Genomic DNA, 27,449 nt, shown 5'->3' with positions numbered 1-27,449 from the left:
TACCACGGCACAAAATAAACTATCCCTAAGCATGACTCCTGCTAAAGAAAGACTACGGTAATAGTGTTGTCTACTTTTTGAACTTGAGATTGTCATACTTGAAAAAGCATAATCTCTTGTTGACAATGCCACAGTTTACTTCTACTGGGAAAGTTTATGAAGCCAAAGGGAATACAGTTAAATGCATGAGAAGCAATTTTCTTTGCCACAAATACAATTAAATCTATTTTAACACAGTACTATTATTTTTAAGACTGAGATTGGTATTTTGTGGTTCCAATTTTTAAAAAAGATAATTCACAGTCACATTCTCCAAAGGGAGGTAGTAATTCTTCTTTCTAACTGCAAACACTGGATTGTGATCTGTGTACACAAATTAATGTTGGGATTTTCTAATGTGAAAATTGATTGCAATGGAGAGCCATCTAGTTAGTGTGCTTACTCATCTTTAATTGAGTGAGACTGCCTTGATTAATATCTTATAAAGATTTTCCTTTTAACTTTGGGTTCAAGAAATGTATCATTGTTCCTTTTGATAAATGTTAAATGTGTTTATTGTAAAAAATTTGGAAAATACTGAAAAATTTAAAAAAATAGAAAATCAAAGCCACTTGTACTTCTCCTCTGAGTGATAACTACTATAAACGTGTTGTGATATATTTCTTTTTAGTATTATTTTCTATTTCTCTTTATCTCCAAAATTCAAAGTTGGTGCTAAATTATAGGACCAGTTTTATATCATACATATTTGTTTAGTACTATATAATGAACATTTTCCCATAAAATGTCATCAATGGCTGCAGCTTCATTATCCATCATCTGTCATAGAGTATTTATTTAGGCTGTTGTAAACTTTTTTTTCATTAAAAAGAAAACAACAACAAATATCATTGGTTATATACCTTTGGATACATTTTCTATGATTTCCTATGTTTGGATTTTGATGGACTAATAATAAAAAAGTAGGAAGATTATATGGTACATAAAGGCAAGATACTTAAAAAACTCCTTCATACCTGGCCATAGCAACCTGCGTAATGAATAAGGCTTGGAAAATCCTTAGAACAACTCAGTTCTGCGATGGCTTCTGTTTCACTCACCATCCAGCGCACGCACTCCAATTGACCATTCTAGGTTTTAAAAAAGAAAGAGAGATGGAAATTCAAGGTAATTCAGGTTTGAAAAACACATTGAAGATGGTAATTTTACCAAGGAAAGAAATCATATAAATTTTGGCATTTATATCTGGCTTAATATATTTATGATATAAAGATATCACTTATTACATTCCTCATCTGTGGATTTGGCTCGAAATCAATTGCAGAATTTTTATTTAAGTTCATTTTCATAATTGTAATCAGTTATTTAAAATTCACTTTAGTAAGGTAAATTTGTATACTATAAAACATAATCTTTTAAAGTATACAGTTTGATGTATTTTGACAAATATGTATACTCCTGTAACTATAACTTCAATCAAGACAAAGAACATTTCCATTACCCCTAGAAGTGTTCTAGTACTCTGGTTATTCTTTGGTTCTCACCCTCCTCACCTTCGTCCCAGACAACTGATAAGATTTCTGTCACAATAGATTAGTGTATGTACTCTTGTGTCTGGCTTCTTTTACATAGCAGGCCTTTGGGACTCATTCAAGCTACTGTTTGTATCAGTAATTTATTCCTTTTCTCTTGCTGAGAAGCATTTCATTGTAGAATTATACCACAATTTATTTATCCAATAACTTATCGATAGACATGTGGATTGTTTCGACTTACGGGATATTATTAATAAAGTTGCTATGAATATTTTTTGTGAATACATGCTTTTATTTCTCCTGGGTAAATAATGGAATTTCTGAGTCGTATGGTAGCTGTATATTTGACTTAATAAAAAGCCATCAAACTAGTTTCTAAAGTGATTGCCCACTTGACATCACCACCAGCATCATATGAGCATTCTAGTTGTTTCAAAACTAAGCCAACACATGGTATGGTTAGTTAATCAGTATTCTTCGATTAAGCTTCATAAGATGCACAACTGTTTTCCAATCCTCAAATAATCATATTTGTTAATGAAAAATCAGTAAACTCATATTTGAAATTAAAAATTTCATTAAGGGATGTGGTAAATATCTTAATTAGTAAAATACTAAACATTTTTAAAAAGGGAAATTATCTTTTATCATATACAAATAATATATCTATGGACACAGAAAGTAAAATATCCTCAACTTTTACATTTTTAAGGAAACCAACCCTCTTGACCTTTAGGGTCAAGTAAAAGTAGGCAGAAAAAAAGAGTAGGATTTTCTTATAGTCGTTTATGAGGATTTTTTACCCTCATAATTTTTAAAAAATTTCTCATAATTTTGACAAACTTAAACCTCTCTCAAAAAACAATCAAGTCATGTAAATAGCTACAATATAGTCCATACATATCTGCAGAAAATGTTCCCTACCACTTATAGAGCAGTATGATATATAAACCCAGATATATATCTCCTAATGATTAAAACCCAGATTGTGATATGGATTTAAATCTTAATCTGCCACTTAGTTACAAGACCATGCACAAATTACTTTACCTCTCTGATACTCAATTTTCTTAACTGTGAAACAGTGAAATACCAGGGATAATAGTAACTACCTCATAGAGTTACCATGAAGATTAAATGAGATAAAGCATGTAAACTTACTAAGCAGAAAATACTTGTTACCTTCTATTAGAATGCTCTCTTAGATCTCACAATAACTCTGTCAGACAAATGAAACATTCAACTGCCTTCCTAGTTTGCAGCTTGTGGGATTTTAGCCCAGGAGAAAAGAGGTATGGTTGGCAGGGAGCCAGGGGAGGCTTCACCAAGGGTAGCATTTAAATTAGTAGAATAGGATTACTTTCTCTTTATTTTAGAATTCTATCATTTAACTGCTCAAGGGTAAAAATCTATTCTAAAAGGAGGACAATGAGGTAATCTGCTCATTCTTCATTTTATTCCATTTGGATAATAGAACTCCCAACTATTCACATGCAGATTCTATTCTCTTGAGGTATTTGCCCTGGGAGGTTGGTCTGTATGAGTTGGCTCCCTGCCCCTCTGGCTGGATCTGGCTGATGGAGAGCAGTGGCAGATCAGGAAAGGAGAGTGCATCTGAGGCCCTCTCTGTGGGGTTGCCATTGGCCAACTGAGTCCCTTAAAAAGCTCAAACGTAAGCTAGTCCTTTGTACTCAGCCCTCTCTACCTCAAGTTCTTATAACCACTCCTTTCCCTTTCCCAGTTTTGGGGAGGTAACCGTGTACTGGTTGCTAAATAAAGACCCCATGGTATTGCACTTTCCTTTACGAATTCCCTTACCCTCAACCATCCTTTTATATATAATCCATTAATTACACACTTTCCTTAAATTTCACAATTGGAACATGCCAAATGTTTCCTACCAGGATTAAAAACAAAAAACTACTAACACACTAATACAATGTGCTTCATTCCTCTAAATGAAGAAAGGAATAGCAACCATACTGATCAGTATGGGTATCAGTAAGATTATGTGTTTGAAGTCATGTTATTCCCAGATGGACACTTGGCTTTTTGTCTTAATCAAAAGGACTGAATGAGAAGTGAAAAGGGAATTAAGATTATTTCATTCCTAGACTAAGTCTTAAAATAACTTCTTCTTCTCTCCTGTTTTAGAAAACAGACTGCTCTCACCTTTTAGAAATATTTCTTTCCAATTACTTTACTTAATCATTTCTAAAGAAAACTCAATAATACCCTGAACTCCTACAGTATCTACTTTTGGGTATCCCAGAAGTAGTCAATAAATTCCGTACGTAACTGGCAGAATTTATTATGTTCCATTCCAGGAGTTTAATAGTGAGGGAGATGTTCTTAAGCCCTGATATGACTTCAAAGCCCCTGTTCTCAGGTAATCTTTCTATTTGATACCTTATCCCTGACTCTGCTTCCTGTCAGCCAAGTCATATTATCTTAGCAGCTTCTGTCTAACAAAGTTGGTACAAATGGAGCCCTCAAAACTGTGCTTAATGAGGTAAAAAAAACACCACTAGTTGGTTACTGGTGTTCAAAACAAGGTCCTAAAACAAAATGATGACTCTTTAGGACTCTTTCAATGTCATCAATGTTCATCAAAATACACTGAATGGACTGAGACAAAATATGTGTCAGGACAGATTTCTAAAGAGGGGAGCACTTGTTATAAAATATTTGTATTTACTGCTTTTGTAAATTCTAGAATAAAGGAATAGAACATTCAAATCATTGTCTGGAAGTAAAGTATGAAAAGCCTGAGACCTCAAACTTGTAAAAGTTTTTGAGTCTTATGGGTTTGAAATCTTTTTGATTAAAAGGAAAAACAAAACTGCTCTTTAAGTTTGCACACTGACTGAATGATGGCGATCTTATGTTGACAGTAGGAATATAAGAATGAATTAACACTTAATATGGATATCATAGAAGGTGTTTACGCTGAAGACTGGCGTAAGGACCACTAACTTTCTTATGTACCTTCTACTCAGAGATTTTTAATCTATCAAAACAAGCCCTAGGGCATATAAATTTAAAAAAATTCTTGTCATCTACCTATATAAATAATCTACCATTAGGAAGACTAATGAGAACTGCATTTTATAAACACTAAAACAGGACGGCAAATCTTAACACTCATTGGCACTGCAAGAATATTTTATTCATCACTGACACATACTCACTGATGCCTACAGGACTCTGTCACAGGACTGTGTCCCAAATTTGCCATCCTGTACTTGTGTTACTGATAACTTAGCGGTCTTCTCCACTAGCTATTAGCTCCTTAAAAGTAGGGACCATGACTTACACAACTTTGTATTGCTAGCCACCAAACACACTACCTAGTAAACTTGGTACACTTTGTTAAGCTCAACTATATTAAATCTTGACTTTACATTTGACTTATCTTTCTTCATGATAGCTGCCTGTAGTTTAGTTCTGTCTTTCTTAATGATAGCTGCTTGCAGTTTAGTTCTTAATTCGACATCATATCATTTACAACCAAAGGAAAATGATACCCACAAGGGTCATAGATTTATTTTGTTTAAAAATTATTTTCTACACAGATTTGAAGTATACCTAATTACTTTGCTTAACTGAGCAAAATTAAATAAAATGGAAATTATTTTTAATGTATAAACATTTGCTGAATCATCAAATTAAAAATACACAAAAATCAGGGTTGCATAAAAAATATATTCAGGTAGAACAGCAGTTGATATTTTTTTAAATGTAATGTTCTTTAGTGACATGTAGGTTTCTCTAACAAATTCCCCTCATCAATTTCAATATAACTTCATTTATAAAAATTATGATTATTCAGCTTTTAGAAGACACAACTATTATGTAAAGCAAAATACATATGCAAAAGTACAAGATGTACTATATTTCCCTGAATGTCACTTCTGGCTTTTTAATAAATACGATTGGATTCTACATTTACTTGCCAAAGACCTTTTAGGTAATTTTAGTTGAATAGCTAATCTTCTAGTGATGTACTATATTTTGCAGAGGCACTTGCTGCAGTGCTATAAAAGTCCATGTTTTCTTGTCTCATAGTTTCTAGGTTTTAACTCTATCCCAGTTGACATTAATTTGTGTAGTTTTTGACAGCACACTGTGCTCTGTAAGAGCTAAACTCAAACTCGGCACTGATACTCTAAAAAATTCTTGATACTGAAGACACTTAAACTTCAGATGTGATCCATTAAGACCCCACTTTGTGATCTGAAATACTCCCGAGTGCTAGCATCCTTAAAAATACACCTTCCCCACATTTATCTTGCTCATTATTCAAGAAGAAATGAGAGTCTCTGATAGATCCAGGTGTGGTTAAGAAGCTAAATTGCAATCCCTATGAATAACAAAAGTTCTTAGAACCACAACATATCATTTTCCTTTCTCTTTAGTAGCAGATTGACAAAAACTGGGAATTTAGTCTCAAAATCTCAAAGCAGTGACTGAAATGTTTACTCTCTTAAATGCAGTATGTTCATTTGCTCTTTGCTTGACAAATCACTCTCTTCTCTCCCTTCCAACATTTAGCTCACAAGGGATCTTAAAAAAATAGAAATCCGACTTTTAGCTGCGGAGGTTCCAGCCCCCAACCAGTCACCTTAATGGCCAGGCCTGCTGGAGTCAACTTCTCAGTGTTGCGCTCATTGAGGCAGTCTTCTCCCATCAAAGAAGTGAGGTGCTGTAGACACTCTGCATGTCCCTGTGATGCCGCAATATGTAATAGATTGTTTCCATTTTCATCGTGAATTTTGTCTAGATTGTCTGCAGCTAGGTGTGGCTGTATAAATAGTAAGATTAGAAAACCCAAGTCAATAAATCAGAGCAAGACCCTGTGGGTGTTTTTCTCTGGGCACTGGAAAGAAGAAATGAGCTTATAGAAGTTCTGGTGGCAGCCTTGGGGATCTAATAAATCAGAGTATCTTGCTATTATTCTTTGTTACAATATGCTTTAGAACATGAGTTCTCAAGAGACAGATCTTCATATGAGACATGGCAACAGGGCTAGGGCCAATGAGGTGTGGAGGCTTCAAGCTGGCTTTCTAAACAACTATAATGACATTTACAGTAATTGTCAGGTTCCTTGTCTGTCTCCCCTACTTGATTGTGAAGTCCTTGAGGGTTGGGGCTGGGTTTTATTTCCTGTTTCAGGTTTGTTGAATGAATGAACTATTTGTTTCTACCTGCTTATTTTGCCTTGGATTGTAGAGAACTGGCTTTGGCAAACTACCTGATGACTGCTGGTATCTGGAGGCTACATGGCTTCGGTTTTCTCATCTCTAGTGAAGTTTTGTCCCTTGACTATGAACTAGTTGATAGAGATTTTTGGGTGAACTGAGAGGTGTTGTTAGCATTTGGGAAACATGAAAACATAAGAAAGACAAAAGAAAGGAATGAACCAAAGAGAATTAGCGGGAAGAGCCAGGAAAATTGAAAAGACATTTTCAGGAGAAAATACTACTACTACTTTATTTCATAAAATTATTCAATTATATCACCCTATCACAATAGTATTTGTGATAATAGAGCAAGTATATTGTACTTAAGTATGCATGGCTTTACAGTAAGTAGAATCACATTGCCAAGATGTGATGATTTTCCTGAATGAGACTTTAATTAGCATCATAGTATGAGCCCACGCTTGCTACTGTTTGATCCAAGTCTGGAAGCCAGAAAAGAACAATGTAGGCAGATGGAGTGCTATTTAAGTTTAGCTCTCTCTGAGCCTAAGCAGAACAGACTTTTCTTACATCATGTTACTCTGTTTCTAGAGTCTTTGGAAAAGCTTCATGCTCCCTAGACATGCAGAGCTGGAAGTAAGTAAAAACTCCACCTGGGTCAGAGGGCAATGAAGCTCTTGGGTAAGCTTCTATCTACAAATGCTTTTCAAACAACCTTGTCCAACTCTTCTGAATAATGATCAGGACAAAACAGAAGACCCTCTGTTTACATATCCGGCAGGTCCACCATCAGCCAAGAATTGACATCCCCACAAATAACTGCATGAGAGCATTGGGAACCATTTGAAAAGCAAAAAGAAAGACATTAAGATTCAAGTTAAAGAAAGTGCCGGGCTCTCTTTGTTTGAGATTGAGTCTTCTTTTCAGTTGAATTCATGCAAAGTTAAAATGAAATAACACTCACTCTCTAGCCATTTGTTTTCCCTGTATTAACCTCATAACTTCTTATTTTAAAACTCAAAAGGTCACATCTCCCAACTAAAGCCACAAGTAAAGATTAAGTAAGAACCAAAACAAATGCAGCATCTTTCTGTTACTAACGAATGCAGCTGATAAAAAAGGAGTCTCCAGTCTATTGACATGTATACTGAATTAGATTATACTTACCAGGAGAGAGATCTGTCCTTCTTTAACAATGTTCAAGATGCTTTTTACTTTTTTCAGATACTCACTCCTTTCTTCTGGGCCTTGGGAGCTGGTCCAGTTCAGGCCACTGACCTGCTCTTCTGGTTTGGATTCTGCTGCTGAGGATTGCAGGTGGAAGGCCCTGAGCTGGCAGTCTGGTGTTGTCTTCTCAACTTTTCGACCATGAGGATCACTAAATGTCTTGTTTAGGAAGTCTTTACTCTGGTTTTCAGGCTCATATGCAGAGCCACATTTAACCAGAGGAGGTGAGATCTCGGTTTCTTCAGTGGCCAGCTTGTGCTGGTCGCGGATGACAGCTGATGCTTTTCTCAAGTGAGGGCTTTTCACAGGAGAAAGAACACAAAATGGTGCCATGTTGGATGATGAGCTCTCAGAACTTCCTGTAGAGCAGGCTTTGCCAGAAAGGCCATTGATGGTTGTGCATAAGCCCAAAATTCTTTTTTCTGAAGTCACCTTGGTAAAAGAGGCAAGCTGCTGACTGGATTTAATATAAGGCACATCCAGAATCTCATCCATGTCGAGGTCGTAGTGCTCCAGTTCGCCCAGCGATGTGCTGGGCTCAGAGCTCTTACCTGGTGGGCCACCCACTCCATCTCCAGGGCTGAGCTCCTCAGGCTGGGGGCCCAGGTCAGACTCACCCCCTTTCTGGTACTCAACCACTTTCTGGTTCTTTTGGTCATCACTTTCATTGTTCTCCAGAGTCTCTGGCTGATGTTTCAGTGGCGAAACCCGCTTCACTGGGCGGAACTTACTGTACACATCAGCGATTCCTGTGGGCTTTTGCGTGTTTGTAATGAGAGTTGAGATGCCACAATTCCAGCTAGAGCTAGAAACTGTTTTTAAAAAATTAAAATAGGAAGCTATTAATTTGGAATGCTGAACACATCTTGGCTATGCAGGTAGATGTGGTTCATTCGCGCTATGTTCAAATTAAGGCTCTGTGCATGAGGATGACTTACAGAGAGTGCATATCGATAGAACAAAAAAAATCAAACTTACCATTGGAAAACAACGAATAATCAAAGAAAGTTATAACATATTGACTCAAAATTAATTATAGTAATAATAATGGTAATGGTAAACAGCTAAGGAAGCAACCCCAGATAAGTATTTAGGTTTATTCCCCGGATAGATCTACCTCCCTGGCAATATTTATATATTTGTCATCACCCTGAAAAACAAGATTAGAGAATAAGATTTTCAGTGTTTTTTTTTTGTTTTTTTTTTTTTGTTTGTTTTTTGAGACGGAGTCTCGCTCTGTCGCCCAGGCTGGAGTGCAGTGGCGCGATCTCGGCTAACTGCAAGCTCCGCCTCCCGGGTTTATGCCATTCTCCTGCCTCAGCCTCCTGAGTAGCTGGGACTACAGGCGCCCGCCACCGCGCCTGGCTAATTTTTTGTATTTTTAGTAGAGACGGGGTTTCACCGTGGTCTCGATCTCCTGACCTTGTGATCCGCCCGCCTCGGCCTCCCAAAGTGCTGGGATTACAGGCGTGAGCCACCGCACCCGGCCGATTTTCAGTGTTAAATAAATTTCCAAACTACAGAGCTTGCAGTGAGTTGAGATCGCGCCACTGCACTCCAGCCTGGGTGACAGAGCGAGACTCCATTTCAAAAAAACAAAACAAAACAAAAACAAAATTCCAAACTAATTTAGGGAGAAAAGGGATGTATGCTGTATGCACACATGCACACACATTAGCGTGCATGTCCACATACACCCCTAATGCATAAGAAGTCCCATGTAAAGAAGGGGCATATTATTTAATATTGAGCAAATGCAAACTATGATCTGCTGAGTGACTCCCTAGGTGTGCCATTAAGTGGATTAGGGAAAGAATAGGAAGGAATGCAGTGCTCAGGAGCTGAAAGGCCTGTGGGAGACAAGACATAGTTGAGTTAACCCCACCTTGGTCAAAGTACCTGGTCAACTATCATGCAGCAGCATTTCATGGTGCTTTCTGACATATGACACAGTGACAGAATGCACTAACACTTCACAACAGAACATGTTCTTTAAGATTCAATACTGCCCTCCATTGTTGAGAAGGCTGGAAATAAACAGGGTAAGAAAGTTCTGAAAAGAAGATGGGTTAGGCAGACTGGTTATTTTTTCTAATTTCTGTGCAAAGTTTGGATAAAGGTTGTGTGTTGGTTTGCATTTGAGTAAGTGTCTGGTTGTGATAGAGTAGACAGTGAAACAGTCAGACACACCTGGAGGTGAAAGATAAGAACCATCTCTCCTAGTTATGAGAGGCTGCCTGGTGCCTTCTCTTGGGGCAAGCAGATGGAGCAACAACAGTCTCCTCAGCCATGATTATACTGCTTCCTCCCGTGCCACTCCCCTGCTAGATAAAAGATGACCCAGTACCCTTGGAAACTTGCAAGTCACTGATTTATGGGTTCCTAGTTCCCTGCCACATAGTTCCTATCATCCCCCATCAAAGGATGAGATTTCAGGGGGCATGCCCTACAGCTAGGGACCTTCCATTTACCTCTTCTCTTCTGAAACAACAAGTGAAAAGCATGTGTATGTGTGTGTTCTTTGCTACTGGGAACAACTAAAGGAAAAAAGAACATAAGATGGGTGTATATTCACATCTGTAACTTCTGCAATAGCCCTTGGCTGTGACTGACTCTTAGGGTGAAAGTGGAACATACATTATTAAAGTTCCCTAAATTTAAGCTACTGGTCATTCTTCTTCCTGCTGGGGTATGTTCTAAAAGGATTCAGAGAAGTTCTTGAATGAAGCTAAGGGGATGAGAGTGAGTGCTCTGAACCTGAATGCTATATAACTATCTGTGAGTTCTTTCCCTGAAACTGACCACAACTTTGCATGAGGTTTGCAAGGGTCTGCACTGTGCAGTCCACTTCTCAGACCTTTCTGGCTCTGACTTTTTAGAATCTAAGAAGAGAATACTATGAGCTGTGGAAGGAGGGCTGGATTCTCTCCAATAAGTAATGTAGAAGAGAATGTTCCAGAAGGGAAGGAAGGTATCTAGATGGTCTTAGGCTGCTGCTTTTTTTCCCTTTTGTTGGCTCTAGTTCTTAGTTGTACACAGTGCTTGGCATAGATCAGACAATTAACAAATGCTAGTATGTGAATTTGAATCTCACTTTGCATAACACATTAAATCTTCTAAAATGTACAAAGTGCATCCTTCTGAGGGATTTACAGTTTAATTTCACAGGGGACAAAATCCTGTTAATAAACTCAGTGGAGTGATAATCACCAGTAAGAGCTCAATTTGCTAAAGTTATTTATGAAATGTAAATATGCAAAGGCACAGACTAATTCCAGTTGGTCTCTTATAAATGTAAAAGTTTTCTATCTTTTATGTGACCTTTTCTCTCTAAAAATATAAAGCCATGAAAAATTAATGTCTGCCAGAAATTTCTGCCAAGCCTTTCTCTCTTCAAGAACACATGGTTACTTATTTAATTAAAACAGCAGAGATAGTGGACATAGAGTTTATAAGATGTAAATATGCCTTTAATTTTATTCATCAACTTTCTGCAAGACTTTAAATAAAATGGAAAAAAATGTATATATATACTCATAGACATTTCTGAGATACACTCTTATTATTGAGTATATTTGGTAATATTTTGCCAATTACCTTGATTTCTTTGGAACCTCTAGAAAATATGCATCTCAGAAGGTAATAAAAAAATTTAAAGCCACATAACTTAGTAGGTCAATACAACGAGTGCATTGTACCAATATATTTATGTGTTATATAAGGTCGTAGGTTCAAAGGGCTACTCTTTTATGTTGGCTTTATTTACATGTGAAATTTTTTCCAAGTGATACAGGGAAATGGATACCATATGTTTCCCAGCTGTTTTGTTCTGACAGGAGCCATTAAAAATGCTCTATGGAAATGAATTCTGTCTGGGTCTTACAAAAACACATCTTTCCACAGAAGGATCTAGAAACTGAAGAAGGAGTGCCAACATTTTGGTTTGTTGTCCCTCTCCTTCTTCAAACCTATGACTCTTTCTGAGGCTGTGAGTGAGATCTGTGTTTTCTTGTCTATGTTTTGATTGCCAAGAAAAGACATCCCAGTAATGAAAAATGGATTATTTCACAGGTTTTCATTAAAAGGCTCCAATTTATTGCTATATCATAAACCTGGATGGGAAGAAGGGCAACTTTGTGCTACATACAAAAGACAAAATTCAATTCCTTTATCGCTGCTAAGCTGTGTAATCATGTACTTTAAGAACAACACAGAAGAGGGGCTATTAATGACTAGTAAGATTTTCACTTGCAATTATTTAAATTTATCAAAAATTTCACTCATACTTTTATTTCATTGCAATGCAATAATACATTTCTTATCATACATGGAAATAAGGTTTAGACTTATTTTGTTACTAGAAAAATTTTGAGGCTAATTTTGCTTTTTGGAAATTATGAATAAATTCTTTACATGTTACCAAAATTTAAATCTCCCCAAATTTTATCCATTTTAGATTTGTACAAGCTCCATGAGAGCAGAGTCTGTGTCTAATTTATCTCTCTATCCCTTAAAGAACCCAGAAAAATTGCTTTACATAAGTAGATTCATAATGACTTTTTGGTTGAATGGGCTCATTTTCAACATCTTACAGAAGTAAACATGCCTAATAAGCCTTAAACCTGTCTATCTGATTACACCACAGATTTTCTAAAATGGTCAGTAAGTAAACAGACATGTATTTGCTGCTGATGTATAGGCCACAATTATCTCTTCAGTCTAGCTGACACTTGGAATGCCACTGAGCTTTAGTAAAGTATTTGCCTGCTGACTGTCCACACCCATCTACTGATTGAACAAACATGTAATGCAGTCTTAGAATGTGCAAGGATTCCTGATAGGTGGCCTGTTCCGATCCAAGTGCCTCATCTCTCTCCACCCTTTCCCACTCCCTCCCCTTCCCCTTTTCCCCCAATACATCCAGATGCTACTCCCCTTCCCAAAACATATTCCTTGTGATCGTGGCCTACATGGTGACAAGAACACTTATGCAGTCTTCCAAGCACTCTATCTCCAAGGCATCCTTGACTCTTCTCTTTCCTTGACCCCTGCCCTTCATCACTCAGGCATCAAGTCCTGCTGTGTCCTTATCCTTAATCCCTCTGAAATCTGGGCCCTCTTCTTCATCATCACTAAACTGACTGGACCACACTGGGATCCTCTCCCACAGTCTCTGTAAGTTTTTCCTGGCTTCCCCTGTTCTCTTTTTTTCAGTCCTGAGTGATCCTTCTTCAGTAAGTCTGACTTTGTCACCCAAAATCCACTCAAATATTTCAGGTAGCCCTGCACTAAACAATATTTCCCCATATGTGGGTGCATATCCCTGCAATACCTAAGAGGCGCACAGGAACCATGGTAATACCCCTGATTTACCGAGTGAGAATGCTATTGGCCTTCCAAATTCTCTTTCTTCTTACTAATTAATTTAAGGAGACTCATTTTGGTGCTAGAATGAATTTAACTCCTTTCCAAAACTTACAATTCCCTATTCGAAAAATGAGACCACAGGCTTCAGGCTCAGAGATGTTCATAAGCAAATAATTAAAGGAATGTTTCATGTTCAATTTATCACATTCATTTTAATGATGACCTTGAATTTATTGCAAGTGACCATGGCTTTCTATTACAACCATAGTGACATGAAGTTTCTTTTAAAAACAAATATATCTGAAAGTCAGGTGTTTTAGAAAAATATATTAAATAAACAGTACAGATGCAATACAGGTAAAGCAAAAATAACAGAGGTAGACTTGGGATATAACGCATGTTGTGGAAATGATACTTAAATTACTAGGTTTGTGAAACCTTGGCTTCCAGGATAATAGCTAAATTCTTTAGCATGGTATGTAGCAGCTCTTGTATTTGTTTTCTAATTTACCTTATCATCTCAGCACTCATGATTCCCAAATCACTAATTTTTCCCTGCAGCTCCACTGCTAAATTCATCCTTTCTGGATATACCACACTCTCCCTGCGTTTAAGCTTATTCCTACTTTTCTATAATGCTCTTGGCTGTCTTCTCTGCCTGAGACTGAGGCTCATCTCACAAGATTCCACTCAGGGGTTATTTCCTTTGTGCAGTTCCTGTGACTCTCCTAGGGAATAATTGCTCCTCGATTCCCAGTGCCCTGATAATATCTGCACATACCTAGAGTTGGGCATTTTGGAAATTCTGTTACAACTATTCACTCATACACCTGTTTAATCTTCCCTCCTGAGAACCCCTCAAGGGCAAAGATAGCCTGAGAATCAACTTGTGTTTATAACCAGCCCTTTGTCTAGCAGGGTGCCTTGAAGATACTGGGGACCAATGACTTAATCTTTCAATGAATGGATGAATGAATAAAAGAGGAGGTGGCCAGGGAAGAAGGAAGGGGGAAGGGAGAAAGGAATAACGGAAGGAAGAAAGGAGGGAAGGAAAGGAGGAGGAGGGAGGGAAGGAAGCTGCCAAAACCAAAGATGAAAAGTATAGTAAATAAATGAGTTCTGACACAATGAAGTCACCTTGCCACATTTTGGGCATACCAATTGTGCCAAGTATTTCAAAGACAGTGTTAGTAAGCTCTTGAAAAATGTTTAGACAAGATGTGCTGCATATTAAACCACTTTCATCTATTTCCTACAAAAATTCCTCAGTTTCCTCATCTGTAAAATGATGGGGTTAGACTATAAGATTGCCAAAACCTGATCCACCTCTAAATTTCTATGACTGTGTGGAATGTCTACAAATAATAGAGCTCTTTATTCTGAATGACTCACTATGAAACACTATAATTTCTCTGGATCTATGTCTTTCACCAGATCCTCACAAATTTATAATTATGAGGCTATGCTGATTGCTGACACAGAGCAACTGTTTGGCTCCTAAGACTGATAAATTAGTATTTTCTTAGGAAGATAATGGACAGTTTGCTGTTGCAACAGTGGATTCAATTTTCAAGACCAAACGTCAATGCTGGCTCCCAAAATGCCTATTTATTTTACTTCTAAATAGAAAGCTATGTGTCCATATTAGAAATTTAGCTTGAGACACCAAGAAGAGAAGAAAAGGGGTATCATTTAGGACAAAGTAGTGTTCCCCTACTGTTTTTCATTAAAAGTTAAATGGATTTTATTTTCCATGAGGAACAAAGTGGTCAGCTTTAGCTATAATTGCCTTCAAGTATACACAACAATATACCTCACATCCATAGCTACTGGAAACCTAGGCGCCTTCCAGAACATACTTTTGAAGTTCTTCAACATTCCATTTCCTTCCATTTTCACAGCAAAAGGAGGGGCATTATGAACGATTGGGAGTATTAATGCTAGAGTCAGGAGGTTGGTTAGTCTGATGTAAGCTGAAGTCTGTACTGCACCCACTTACTGCAGACACCTCAGGTTCTGTAAGAAGTGATGACAGGTGGCTTATCCCATGTTCTGACAGGAGGAAGAAGGCACGGAGTCTGAGTGAGGACGACTTGCTGGGTGCTCTTCTGTGCTGCCCTGAGAGATCAGACCATGACCTGATCAAAGTTAAGGCTGAGTCAAGTCTGGATTTGGAGAACTGTGATGGGGCACTGTGTTGGGAAGAGCAAAAGGGTGTGTGAGGAATGAGTGTTTCTGGGATGTTCCCTTCGGGCTACTTGCTCATCCTTTTCATTGATGCTACGGACCCTCTAGTAAGGGTAATGTGAGGCTGAGAAAGGAGGACAGAAGGCTTGTTTATTATAGAAATGCCAGTCAACGATCTATACACATTAGGGCATTAAAACACTGTGGGGAAAGCGTCACTGATTTGGGTTCTAAACTTTCTGTCTTTAAGTGGCTACTGATACCAAGCAGCTGTCGTTGAATGTGTCTGATTCATGTTTTATTATTTCCAGCTCACATAATTTTGCACCCTATTTTCACCCATTTTTTTGTTTAGTGACAACTCATTGAAATACTCAAGCCCTACTACCCTGGATAGAAAAGATACTTCACCAAAGAGGCATATTCCATCACGAAATCAGACTCAATATTTTGACAACTTTAAACCTTTGGGCTTCGAAAATACAGTTTCCATAGAACAGCAATTGGTGGGGTGAAGAAAGTTACATGGTCTTTGCATTATTGTGCCATCTATAAAGTATGCTGACCTTCACTTTGACACTAGCAAAACCTCGTGAGTGGATTAAGTTTTGTGTTCATTCCAGGCCCATTTACCAGGTTTCCTTTCTTTCTTTCCCCCTCTCTCTTGAGGAAATGTAGGGAGAGATACATGTCAGGGGACAGTGAAAGGCTTACCATTGGAGATGCTCTGGAACAGGGCAGAGCTCTGAGCAGGCTAAGTGTGGCTTCTGGCCATGCAGCACACACACATTTTAACTGAAGGTGGCGATGTTTTACAGGGTTGATCTACCGTCAAGGACAAAGGACTCTGAGTTACTGCTTCTTGGTAGGAGAGAACAGGAGGCTGATAGCACAGGTTGAAAAATTTCTACCCTCTTCTCTCCATTTTCAGTTGACAACTCCCAAAATGTCTGCTGATTTTACTTCTAAATATGGACTATGTGTCCACATTAGAAAATTAGCTTTAGACACCAAGACGACAAAGAAAATGGGGTGTGTCTTTAGGGTATAAAAGTGTTCCCTTCTTGTTTTATTTTTGCTAAAAGTTAAATGCATTTTATTTTCCACAAGAAACAAACTGGTGAGTCTGTGAAAAGTGGTCTTATTTTAAGAAGGACACACTTTAAGGGGAGGAGAAATGGAAGATCCAGTGCTGGCCTGCAGCCTACTCTTGCTCTTGGCAGGTCTGTAGGTCTGCCCTTGCAAGCTCCTACCATGGCCTGAACCCTCAGGTACAAGACTGGAGAGAGAACAGGCAAGTGCAGTGGCAAACAAAGTGGGAGGAAGAATGGACAGTGGCTCGCCGGGATTAATGAATGGCAGAGCTGCTGCACCTCCGTCTTCAGGTGCAGGTCACCGTACACTTCACAAATATTACTAATAAGAGTGAAAAAAAGATTTAAATATATTTTAAGAATTCTACAAAGCAATATTTCTCATTTGGAATTTTCCTAAAATGCCCTCCACTTAATACTTTAAAATTGCCGATACATTTATGTAAGGCTTTTTATGCTGCTGAGTACAAGGCAAGTGTATGATTTCATTAGATTTCCACAACTCTGAAGGATGGATAGACAGTTCTTATGTATTCTTACTTGGAAATAAATGAGAACTCAGAGAATTTTAAGTGTAATGTGGAAAATGACATAGCATGCTGACTTCTCAACTAGGACCAAGGTTCTCTGACTCTTAACTTTCTTTCCGTAACACTGGAGGACTGCCTTATTGAAATTAAATTATTCCCTAAAGATACAATTCACATTTTTCTCTATTTGGGTCACATATATGCAATGGAATCCCAGAAATCAGTAGTCATACTCATTTCAGATTCACTCTAACCTAAATCCAACACTGTGTTGTCTGTGTAAATTTTGGTAACAATTTACTAGGAACCTTCTGTGTGGGAGCAAAGTTAGAAAAATAATTTATGGCCAGGCAAGGTGGCTCATGCCGGTAATCCCAGCACTTTGGGAGGCTAAGGTGGGCGGATCACTTGAGGTCAGGAGTTCACGATCAGCCTGGCCAACATGGTGAAACCCCATTTCTATTAAAAATATAAAAATTAGCCAGGTATGGTGGTGCATGCCTATAATCCCAGCTACTCAGGAGGCTGAGGCAGGAGAATCACTTGAACTTGGGAGATGGAGGTTTCAGTGAGCCGAGATTGTGCCCCTGTACTCCACTCCAGCCTGGGCAACAGAGCAAGACTCTGTCTCAAACAAACAAACAAAAACAAAAAACAAAAAAAAGGAAAAATAATTTTTAATGACTTTTCTTGGCTGGGCGCACTGGCTCAGACCTGTAATTTCAGTACTTTGGGAGGTTGAGGTGGGAAGACTGCCTAAAGCCAGAAATTGGAGACCAGCCTGAGTAACAAGTGAGATCCTCATCTCCACAAAGAATTAAAAAATTAGCCAGGCATGGTGGCTTGCTCCTGTAGTTTCATCTACGAGGGAAGCTGACGCAGGAGGACTGCTTGAGTCCAGGAGTTGGAGGCTGGTGGTGGGCTATGATTGTACCAATTCACTTCAGCTGGGGCAAAAGAGTGAGACCCTGTCTACAAAAAAACAAAAATATCCCCCAACCTTTCTTGAAAACAGTTGAGTGGAAGTGTTTCCTTCCTCTTTATTTTTAGCAGCATTAGCCTAAATTTAGAGTCATTTTATCACTGAGAATCTGTTCTTACAGCTGCTAATTCCTTCAGCCGGCTAAGGGTGGTGATCTTTTTCCTTTATTATTATTTTTTTAATTTAGTAAGCAAGAAAAGCAGGAATACAAAGCATAGTCAGAGTGCTAAAGCAACTGGTAATTGGCAGAATGCTACAGTACTCTTATACAGTTAATTCATTCAACAAATATATATTGAATGTCTTCTGTGCACATGTCTCTCGGGGTGCAGGGGTGAATGAAATAGACATAATGCTGCTCAGACAATGATGCAAGTACACAGATAAATAAAAAAAATTACTAAATGCAAACTGCTTTGAATAAGGAGGGGACTGGAATAGAAAACAGATGAGAACCTCAACAAGGAGGTGACATTTAAGCTAAGACCTGGAGGATGAGAAGAAGCCACTTATGTGAGAAACTGGGAGGTAATATAAAAGATAATTTTACAAAGATCTGAGTAGGTAGAAGGAAGCACATCTGCAAGTGTCTAAGGCAGAGAGAATCTGGCAGGTTCTGTAGCTGTTACTGCTAGATCAGAGTGGGTCAGAGTCAAAGGAAGCAAAGTTGAAGCTGGGGGAGGTTATCAGGGACCCCGATAACCCCCATTTGGGGGTTTTACTGGCCACAACAAAGAGTTTGTTTATTATTTTAACTGAAATGGGTATTTCTGAGGGGTTTTGCAGAGAAGTGGGTGTCTTTGGAGTCCAGAAGCGGGAGAGGGAGCTCTCAGGAGCTGCTTTGCTAAGACGCTAATTCCATTTATGAGGGCTCCATCCTCTTGACTAATCACTTCTGCAAAGATCCCACCTCCAAGTACCATCATCTTGAGAGTTAGGTTTCAACATACACATTCTGGAGGGACACAAACATTTAGTTTATAGCATGGGGATATACTTTGAGCACAGAGACTCAAGACCTGGTGATGAATTGATACGGGACATCAGGGAAAGCAAGAAAATCTGGCTTCAGCACCTGATGAGATGTTTCAGTCAGCAGAGTGCAGTTCACTGAGGAGGGAGTATGAGGAGCAACACGTCAGGCAGGGGAATTCAAAAATTTCTCTTTAGAATTCCATGAGACTTCTAATGTAGACACTGAGTGGGCCATTAAATAGGAGGCTGGAATGTGGAGAGGATTTCCAGCAGCATGTAGATGGTATTTCAAGCTGTAAGCATGTATGAGAGATCAAATGAGAGGCTGAGAGGGCAGAGGGAGGGTCCTATTAAATATTTAGTCCCACTTGACTATTGAAAGGTCAAATTTAGAGGGAGGAGGAGTTGCAAAGGAAGATTAAGAGGGTGTTAGAGGGTTAGGAGAAAAATGAGGAGAGAGGTGGTCTCACAAAGCCAAGAGAGGAGACTGTTTCCAGAAAGGAGGGGCCTATTGTCTCAGCTAATGCTGACAGGTCAAGAAAGATGAGAATAGCAAAGTGTCAGTGCATTTGACAGCATGGAAGCCATCACCTTCCCTAGAGAGATGGAAATCATACTAGGGATGTTTAAAGTAAATAGAAAGTTGGGGACAGGGGAGGGAGTTTCCCATGACTTTTTAAAGCAGGTTGGCTATAAATGGAGGGTTGGCAAGGAGGAGCAAGTAGGATGGGAGCTTCTAGAGGTGGTTGGTTTGTTTTTTAAGATGGAAGGTAGAGAATGTTTGTATGACGAGGATAATGGCCTCATGGAGACAAAGAGATTAATAGTGCAGATGAAAGAGGAGATAACTGAAGAATCAGGGTGTCAAACCAAACGAAGAGAAGCAAAATATCAGCTGTCTCATACTTCAACCATGATACAAACCCAGAGGATTCCTTTCACGTCTTCACACATTCATCTGTCCATCTACACCTCAGGTATATGGTCAGCAGCAGCGCCCAGGCACTGGAGACACCATCATGAACAAAATCACCCGAATGAGTTTTCAGTGTACTGATATTAAACCAACATCACATTAGTATACAGATATGTATAGAGTAGGAAAAGTATAGGGAGCTAGGAAATAATAGGAGTTGGTGGGATGTACAGTTTAGGAGCCACTAAAAACCTGTGGTTATCAAACACTTAAAATATGACTAGTGGCACTTGTCAAAATGATAATAGTTTTCCCTTGTTGGGTTAAAGAAAGTATATTATAAAATTGATCTATCTGCTTATACTTTTTAATGTAGCTATTAGAAAAATTTTAAGTTACATATGTGGCATGTGGCTTACATTACATTTCTTTGTCATTGTTTCCTCAGGCTTTTTATTTGTATACATTTAAGGCGTACAAGTACAGTTTTGTTATGTGGATCTATTGCACAGTGGTGAAGTTTGGGCTTTGAGTGTAACCATCACTCGAATAACGAACATTGCACCTATTAAGTAATTTCTCACCCTGCACCCCTCTCCCACCCTTCTGAATTTCCAATGTCTATTATTCCACACTCTATGTCCATCACATTATATTTCTATTGGACAGTGCTGGTCCAGAAAGTCAAGTAAAGGGGCCCTAAGGAGGTGACCTTGGAGGTGGAGGGAGAAAAGGAATAACATCCCATGTGAAGGAACACTGCTCATTTGAAGAACTGAAGGAGGCTCCTTGATGTGACTGGCAGGCAGGAGGCATGCAAGGAAGCCTGCTGGTCCAACAGAAGATCACTCTGGGCCTTGAAGGCCACATGAGAGAGTTTCCCACTGCATATCTTGAGAACCATCCTGGGAAACCATTGCTTGGTTTTGAGCAGGGAGTGGCATGATAAGACTTGCATTTTTGAAAAGATCACTGTGCCTCACTAAAAACAATGGACTGGTATCTAGGTGACCCAGGTCAGTGCTTCTCAAACTTGAATGTGCATAAATGAATACCCTGGGGATTGAGCTTGTTAAAATGCAAATTCTGATTCAGGAATCTGGGGCATGTTTGAGAGCCTGCATTTCTCACAACCTCCTGGGTGATGCTGCCGCTAATGGTGCTGTGGTGGGTCCTGGATCATACGGTGAGATGCAAGGGCCATTTGAACAAGCACATGCCACAGAAGCGTCGGGACTTATGCAAGAAGACCCTTCAACTATGAGATTCTAGGATTTTGTTTCTATTACTTGAGTTTACTTTATGACTTTTTTTTTTTTTTTGAGGGAAGAGTCAGAGTAAAGGAGGTAAGTGGATAAAAAGGGGTGATCTGAAATGTGAAGATAGAGCCCATTGAATATTGAGAGACAAAAGCAAAGGCTATGCTTTCAGGAAGAACTGGGGTGCTGTCAGAGATGCTATGACAGAGCTACCAAACTAGAAATGTCCCTCAACACACACTCATACTTTTGCCTTTAAAAAGTATGGGAAGATGGGATAGGGAAACCACTATTCCTGTGATAGGATGGGGACTTGTGAGAAGGAAGTCACTGCAAAGCCAGACAAAGTCAAAGGCACTTGGCTGTGTATACATTTTTCCTTGTCCCTATGCTTCAGTTCTTTCTCTCCCTGCCTAAAGGATGCCTCTCTCTAGACTTCCCATTTTTCATCCTTTCTTACTGCAGATTTCCTTTAACTCATTTCTACCAACAGGCGGTTTCTTTACTTAACCAGTTTGGGGAGTGGAAGATATGTTTCTTAGAGTCCAGTAAAAATAAACCAAAACACAGGAGAGAAGACTGTGAGTTTCTACCCTTAAGTTTTCTTTCCCTCAAATACTGTCTTATTCCTAACTTCCTTAATTCCACTGCTGTGAACCTCGTAGAAAATCAGTTTGTTGTGCCACTTAACATTTATGGTTAAGCAAAGAAAATAAATGCTTCAGTCAAGAGAAAAAGGGGCAAAGATGCGATGTGTTTAAGCTCTGCTACCTTCAGCCCTTTTTATTATTTTCTTTTTTTTTTTTTTTTTGTTTTTGTTTTTTGAGACAGAGTCTCGCTGTCACCCGGGCTGCAGCGCAGTGGCACGACCTTGGCTCACTGCAACCTCCGCCTCCCAGGCTCAAGCGATTTTCCTGCCTCAGCCTCTGGAGTACCTGGGATTATGGGGGTGTGCCACTACCACCCAGCTAATTTTTGTATTTTTAGTGGAGACAGGGTTTCACCATGTTGGCCAGGCTGGTCTTGAACTCCTGACCTCAAATGATCCGCCTGCCTCAGTCTCCCAAAGTGCTGCGATTACAGGTATGAGCCACCATACCCAGCCCCTTTTATTATTTTCAATACCACCAGAATTTTATTTTAATTTTTCTCTCACCCCCTGCCCCCATCTTTATGAACATTGACCTACATCCTTCCTCTCAGAAACATAAATGAAGTGTTAATAGGTTAAAGGGGTTAAAGGTAGAGATGACCTCTCCCTTTCCACAGAAGGGGCAGCTCAGTTTTCATGGGTAAGTTCTGTGGTCCATTCAAAATGATGGCCTATGCACATTCTGGAGCAACAGAAAAAGCACAAAAATTGTTCTTATATTGTGATGACAACGATATGTACAAATATGCCTCCAGGGGAAAAATACTTGAAAGAAGTGCAGTAATTTTGTTTTGGTGGAAAAGTTAAGTTCTTTAAAAATAATGGATTATATCATTTTTATAACTATGTTTTGTTAAACAATAAAAATAATTGTTTTATTTGATAAACAATCTCATCTAGATGTCTTATCATTTGTAAATTTTTACTCTAGTTAAAGAGACAGTTCTTTGTTATCAATATTAGGTTCCTTGCTGCATCAGGATGAAGTGTTCATTTTCTTGATTGAGATCTTAGAAAATGTGTTTCCCCGCTTTTTGCAGTCCAGTTTACATTACATCCTGTGAAATGGATTAATCAGCAAGCTTTTCAATTCAAACTGCCATACCAGCCTTCACTTTCAAGCTTTTAGCATTAAACCTTAATAAATATTGAAAACAGGAGGTTTATATATTTAGCATCACCAACTATGTCATAACAGCATCAACAGGACAAATTTCATGTCAACTTATTATTTTAGGTGCTGGCTTAAATCCCTTTAATCTTAGAACATCACATATTTTATCCATATAGGTTTAGGGTTTGTCACAAAATTTGCATACACAGGGTTCAAAAATATAGCAAATTTGCAATGCTTTTAAATGTATAACCTACATGACTTTAATGCCAGACACCAAGTTTAAAAAGTACTATTCCCTTTACTCATTGTCATACAAGTAACACTTTATATCATTTAGGTATAACATTTTTTCAGAATCCATTCAGACACATTACAGGGTCATTTATTACTATTATATAACTGAATTTTCTACCTCAGCACATCTAAGTTTTCAGATGTGAAGCAGCATTAATATTTGTCTGCCTTCTTTCATAAGAAAATTATACAATGAGTTTAGCAGATACAGATTTTGAAATAATCACATTTAAAGCACTATGAATTGAAACAAATGTGTATTTGAATGTCCAACTAATTTTTAAAAATTCTAAATCAATGAAACTGAATATGTTTTGATTTGAACACCATATGTCACCATAATGTATTTTTTGTCCTCATTTGGAGAAAACCATAGAGAAGAATTAACATTCACTGCTTTGTGCCTCTTTTCCCACCTGAGTAGCAGATATTAAGCAGAGAATGCATGCAAAAGTTTCACGAATAACTTCCTTTTTTAGGTGCAACTTTTTTTTTTTTTAAACGCATAATTTCCTTTGCTGCTAATCCTTGCCCCAAACTAGTTGCTACACATGGTTCTCTGGAATAAATTACTCCTCAATTGAGTCAGCTTACCCACAGGGTGTATGGAGACTGTAGAGCAAGTTTCACATCCACTTACTAGCTCTAGAACTTTGTGCACATTATTTACCCTTGCAAGCCTCAGTTTCCTCATCAATAAAATAGGCACAGTAATGCTTCTCCCTCTGATAATTATTCTGAGGATAAATATGCTGCTTACAGAGACCTGGCACAATGCCTGGTACACTGCTGGCTTATGAAACAACTCAGAAACCTCAATAACACCTGTGCATCTCCATGCACAGGCAGTTCATTCTCAGGCTTCCCACTCCTAGATTTTTGCTTCCTTCCCACCTTGTGGCATCTCCAATTCCCTTGCACTTCCTTTCTTTCTAAACCACTTTTCTCACAAAAATTTGAAATAGTCCTAGTGCAGAGTAACTGATAGAGAATAGTTTAAAATATTATTCCTGTTAGGGGAAAACATAGACTTCAATAGGAATCAAAGCTTCTAGCTAAAGAAAGGGCACTCCTAAGGTGGATTTGTGGGCGTTGGTGGCCAGTGGAAGGTGCGAGGACATGACTTCCAGGCCTCTGACAACATTGCCATTTTCATTCTTGGAGCCCACCACTAGGGCCGTAGGGATGAAGCGAGGTGAGCCCTAGGCTGCGTGTCTCACAGAGGTGCTTCCAAAGGCCACAAACAGGGCTCATTTTACACTCCAGCTTCTCTGAGGACACGCAGGAGGCAGGCAGAATGGACAGCCCTACTTGGGAAAACAGAAAAGGTATGTGGGAAACCCCGGGGAGTGTTCTGTGGGGCTGACAGGTTTCCAAGCAGACCACATGTGGGGGGACCTCTGGTTTGGTTCTGGGAGCTCCACTTTAAGAGGATAACTGCACTGTATCCACAGAGAGTGAAAAGAATGAGCAGCACACACTCAGAACTGCGGAAGGAAATGTTCACCTGGAGAAGACAGGCCCAAGAGTGACTGCTGTCTCCACACACCTAGTGACACTCTTGTTCAGGAGGGACTGTCCTTTTCTGTGGTTCCAAAGGAAGAACCAGGATCAATGAGTAGAAATTCAAGGGACACTGACTTTGGCCAGTAAAAGCATTAACCTTTATGGATGGGCTGCCTCGTGAGATTGTGCACTCCCTGTTGCTAAATTGATGAAGTACAGGCTAGATGACCCTGTGGTTGGGATAAGGAGCATTACCTTCAAAGATCTGATTGGCTTTGGACTATTTATTTTTTGCCTTTTAGAAAACTTTTTATTTGTGTATAACTCTTACATTTTTCACTTGTAAATAAACGTATACAATAGTCGCAAAAACGAAAACAGTACAAAAAATAGCTGTAGACCTTTTATCCACATTCATCAGTTGTCAGCATTTTGCCCATTTGTTTATTATTTGCACTTGCTCACTTGCTCTTTCTCACAGAATAGCTGATTTTGAAAGTCCCTTCTCTTAGGGGGAGTTATGATTCTACATGCTGAGGCTTCTTTCCAGGTCATAAGATTTTAGAAAAATTGGAATCCTGCTGGCATTGCTCTTCACTGCACTAAGCATAAAATCTGAACTCCCCAAGGAGTCTGACTCTGATTATCTCTCTGCCTTCATCTCCTACTGCTCCTCATTTTGATCACCATGCTGCAGCAACATTGGTTTTCTTCTTCCTCATACTTGCTAAGCTCATTTCTGGCTTAGGCACTTTGCAATTACTAGTTCCTCTGCCTTCAACACTCTTTGCTAGTTTTCTCATGGCTGGGGCCTTCTAACATTCCTTGATGCCCTAAGACCTCCCTCCCCAGCTTCTAAAAACTACCACAGTCCCTCATATTGCCTCTTTTCACTATCTGTGGTGACCTCGTTTATCTGTTTGCTTGCCTTTTGGCTGTCACTCCCAGTAGAATGTAAGCTTCGTGAGCACAGAGGCCTTGTCTGTCTTGTTCTTTACCATGTCCTCAATACCTGGGCCAGAGGACACTCAACACATATTTGCTGAATAAATAAGAGAGCAAATGAGAACATCTGGTCAGAGACATAATACGTACAAGGATAGATGTTAAAATTTGACAACCTGTACAAAATAGCAAGCGTGTAACTATTCTAGAAAGGTAAAGAGAAATGTCTTTGTCTCGTGGGGGTATCGTATTAGTCCATTCCTGCACTGCTATAAAGAAATACCCGAGATTGGGTAGTTTATAAAGAAAGGAGGTTTAATTGGCTCTTGATTCTGCAGGCTGTACAGGAAGCATAGTGGCTTCTGCTTCTGCAACGGCCTCAGGAAGCTTCCGATTATGGCAGAAGGGGGAATGAGGCATCTCACATGGCGGAGGCAAGAGCAGGAGACAGAGTGAGAGAGGTACTACACACTTTTAAACAACCAGATCTCATGAGAACTCACTCACTATCACAAGGATAGTACCAAGGAGTTGGTGCTAAACCATTAGTGAGAAATCCACCCTCGAGATCCAGTCACCTCCCACCGGGCCCCACCTCCAACATTAGCATTTACCACTCAACATGAAGTTTGGATGGGAACACAGATCCAAACCATATCAGGTATGCTGTAAGTGACAGACGGTTGAGGAAGATTCCCCTGAAAGTGCCGAGTGCCCCATCCCAAAGAAGATATGGACTTTTCTCAGAAGCCAAAGTGCATTCTGTTGCGTCCGTTTGAAAAGATAGAAATTTGCTAACTTTCCTGGAGCAAACTCCTTCTATGTGGCTGATACAAGAAAGACAGGGTGAGAAGGGTTATTTCTACATCTGGATGCCTACGGAACTGACTGAGAATGCCTCAATTCCTTAGGAAAGCAGCTCCAAAAACTTCACCATATTGAAATTTCTTTCAGATGGGCCCATGGATAATTCTACAGTGATGCTCTGGGCAGACACATTTTTCCGTGGGTTCCTTTTTCTAGGATCATTCTCGATCTATCAGAATGCAGTTTCACAGCCTCCAAATGGTCCATCAAATTGGAAATGTACATGCAATTCCATTAAGAGGCCTGAGTCTTTTGCTCACAATCCATTTCCTGTCAGGTCTAATTATTGCTGATTACCTTGAGCACAGTGCCTTTGCTCTGGGTAAAGTTCAAAAGCTTTTAAGTTTGAAACTGGCCTCCTCCTCAACCACCGAAGAAAAGTCTACCATCATTTATTGCAGATACGACTAGAAATTGTAAGACCCGGAGAGAATGGAATGAACCAGCCCTGGGAAAAACAGTTGCTAAAAGTTTCTGTTTACTCACTTAACTTGGTAAGAGTCACCATTTAACAGAGAAAAAATAATTTACACTAATCAGGGAAAATATTGACTTGTAAAGATTTAAAAGGATAATATCTTAAAAGTAAATTATTGCCACCAAGTCAAACTATTTGGAAGGAGAGTATATGCAAGGGATAAAATAACAGAATCTGAAGTAGACTTCCCGGGGTTTGAATCTCAGCTGTGTAACTTAATTGCTGTGTGACTCTGGGTAAGATATTTAACTTCTCATCTCTGTTCCTCATTTTGCCCATCTATAATATAAACATCCTAATAGTAGTTAGCTCAC

General features: G+C 39.0%; 1 protein-coding gene across 9 annotated transcripts in view; it reads right to left on the bottom strand.

The window, feature by feature from the left end:
- SNCAIP (synuclein alpha interacting protein) overlaps positions 1-27,449 on the bottom strand; it is a 147,273-nt gene that overhangs the window by 31,320 nt on the left and 88,504 nt on the right. For 8 of the 9 annotated variants that reach the window (XM_078005126.1, XM_028849689.2, XM_078005123.1 and 5 more), the window contains exons 4-6: positions 7,907-8,778; positions 6,160-6,339; positions 1,017-1,130 (exon numbers count right to left, since the gene is read on the bottom strand). In XM_078005126.1, the coding sequence (XP_077861252.1) occupies positions 1,017-1,130; positions 6,160-6,339; positions 7,907-8,778 (1,166 nt within the window). The remainder of the gene's footprint in view (positions 1-1,016; positions 1,131-6,159; positions 6,340-7,906; positions 8,779-27,449) is intronic. The other variant, XM_078005128.1, reaches the window with a different exon arrangement.

This window comes from Macaca mulatta, chromosome 6 (genome assembly GCF_049350105.2).
Source record: "Macaca mulatta isolate MMU2019108-1 chromosome 6, T2T-MMU8v2.0, whole genome shotgun sequence".
NCBI classification, from domain to species: domain Eukaryota; kingdom Metazoa; phylum Chordata; class Mammalia; order Primates; family Cercopithecidae; genus Macaca; species Macaca mulatta.
This window is presented reverse-complemented; position numbering and strand designations above follow the sequence as displayed.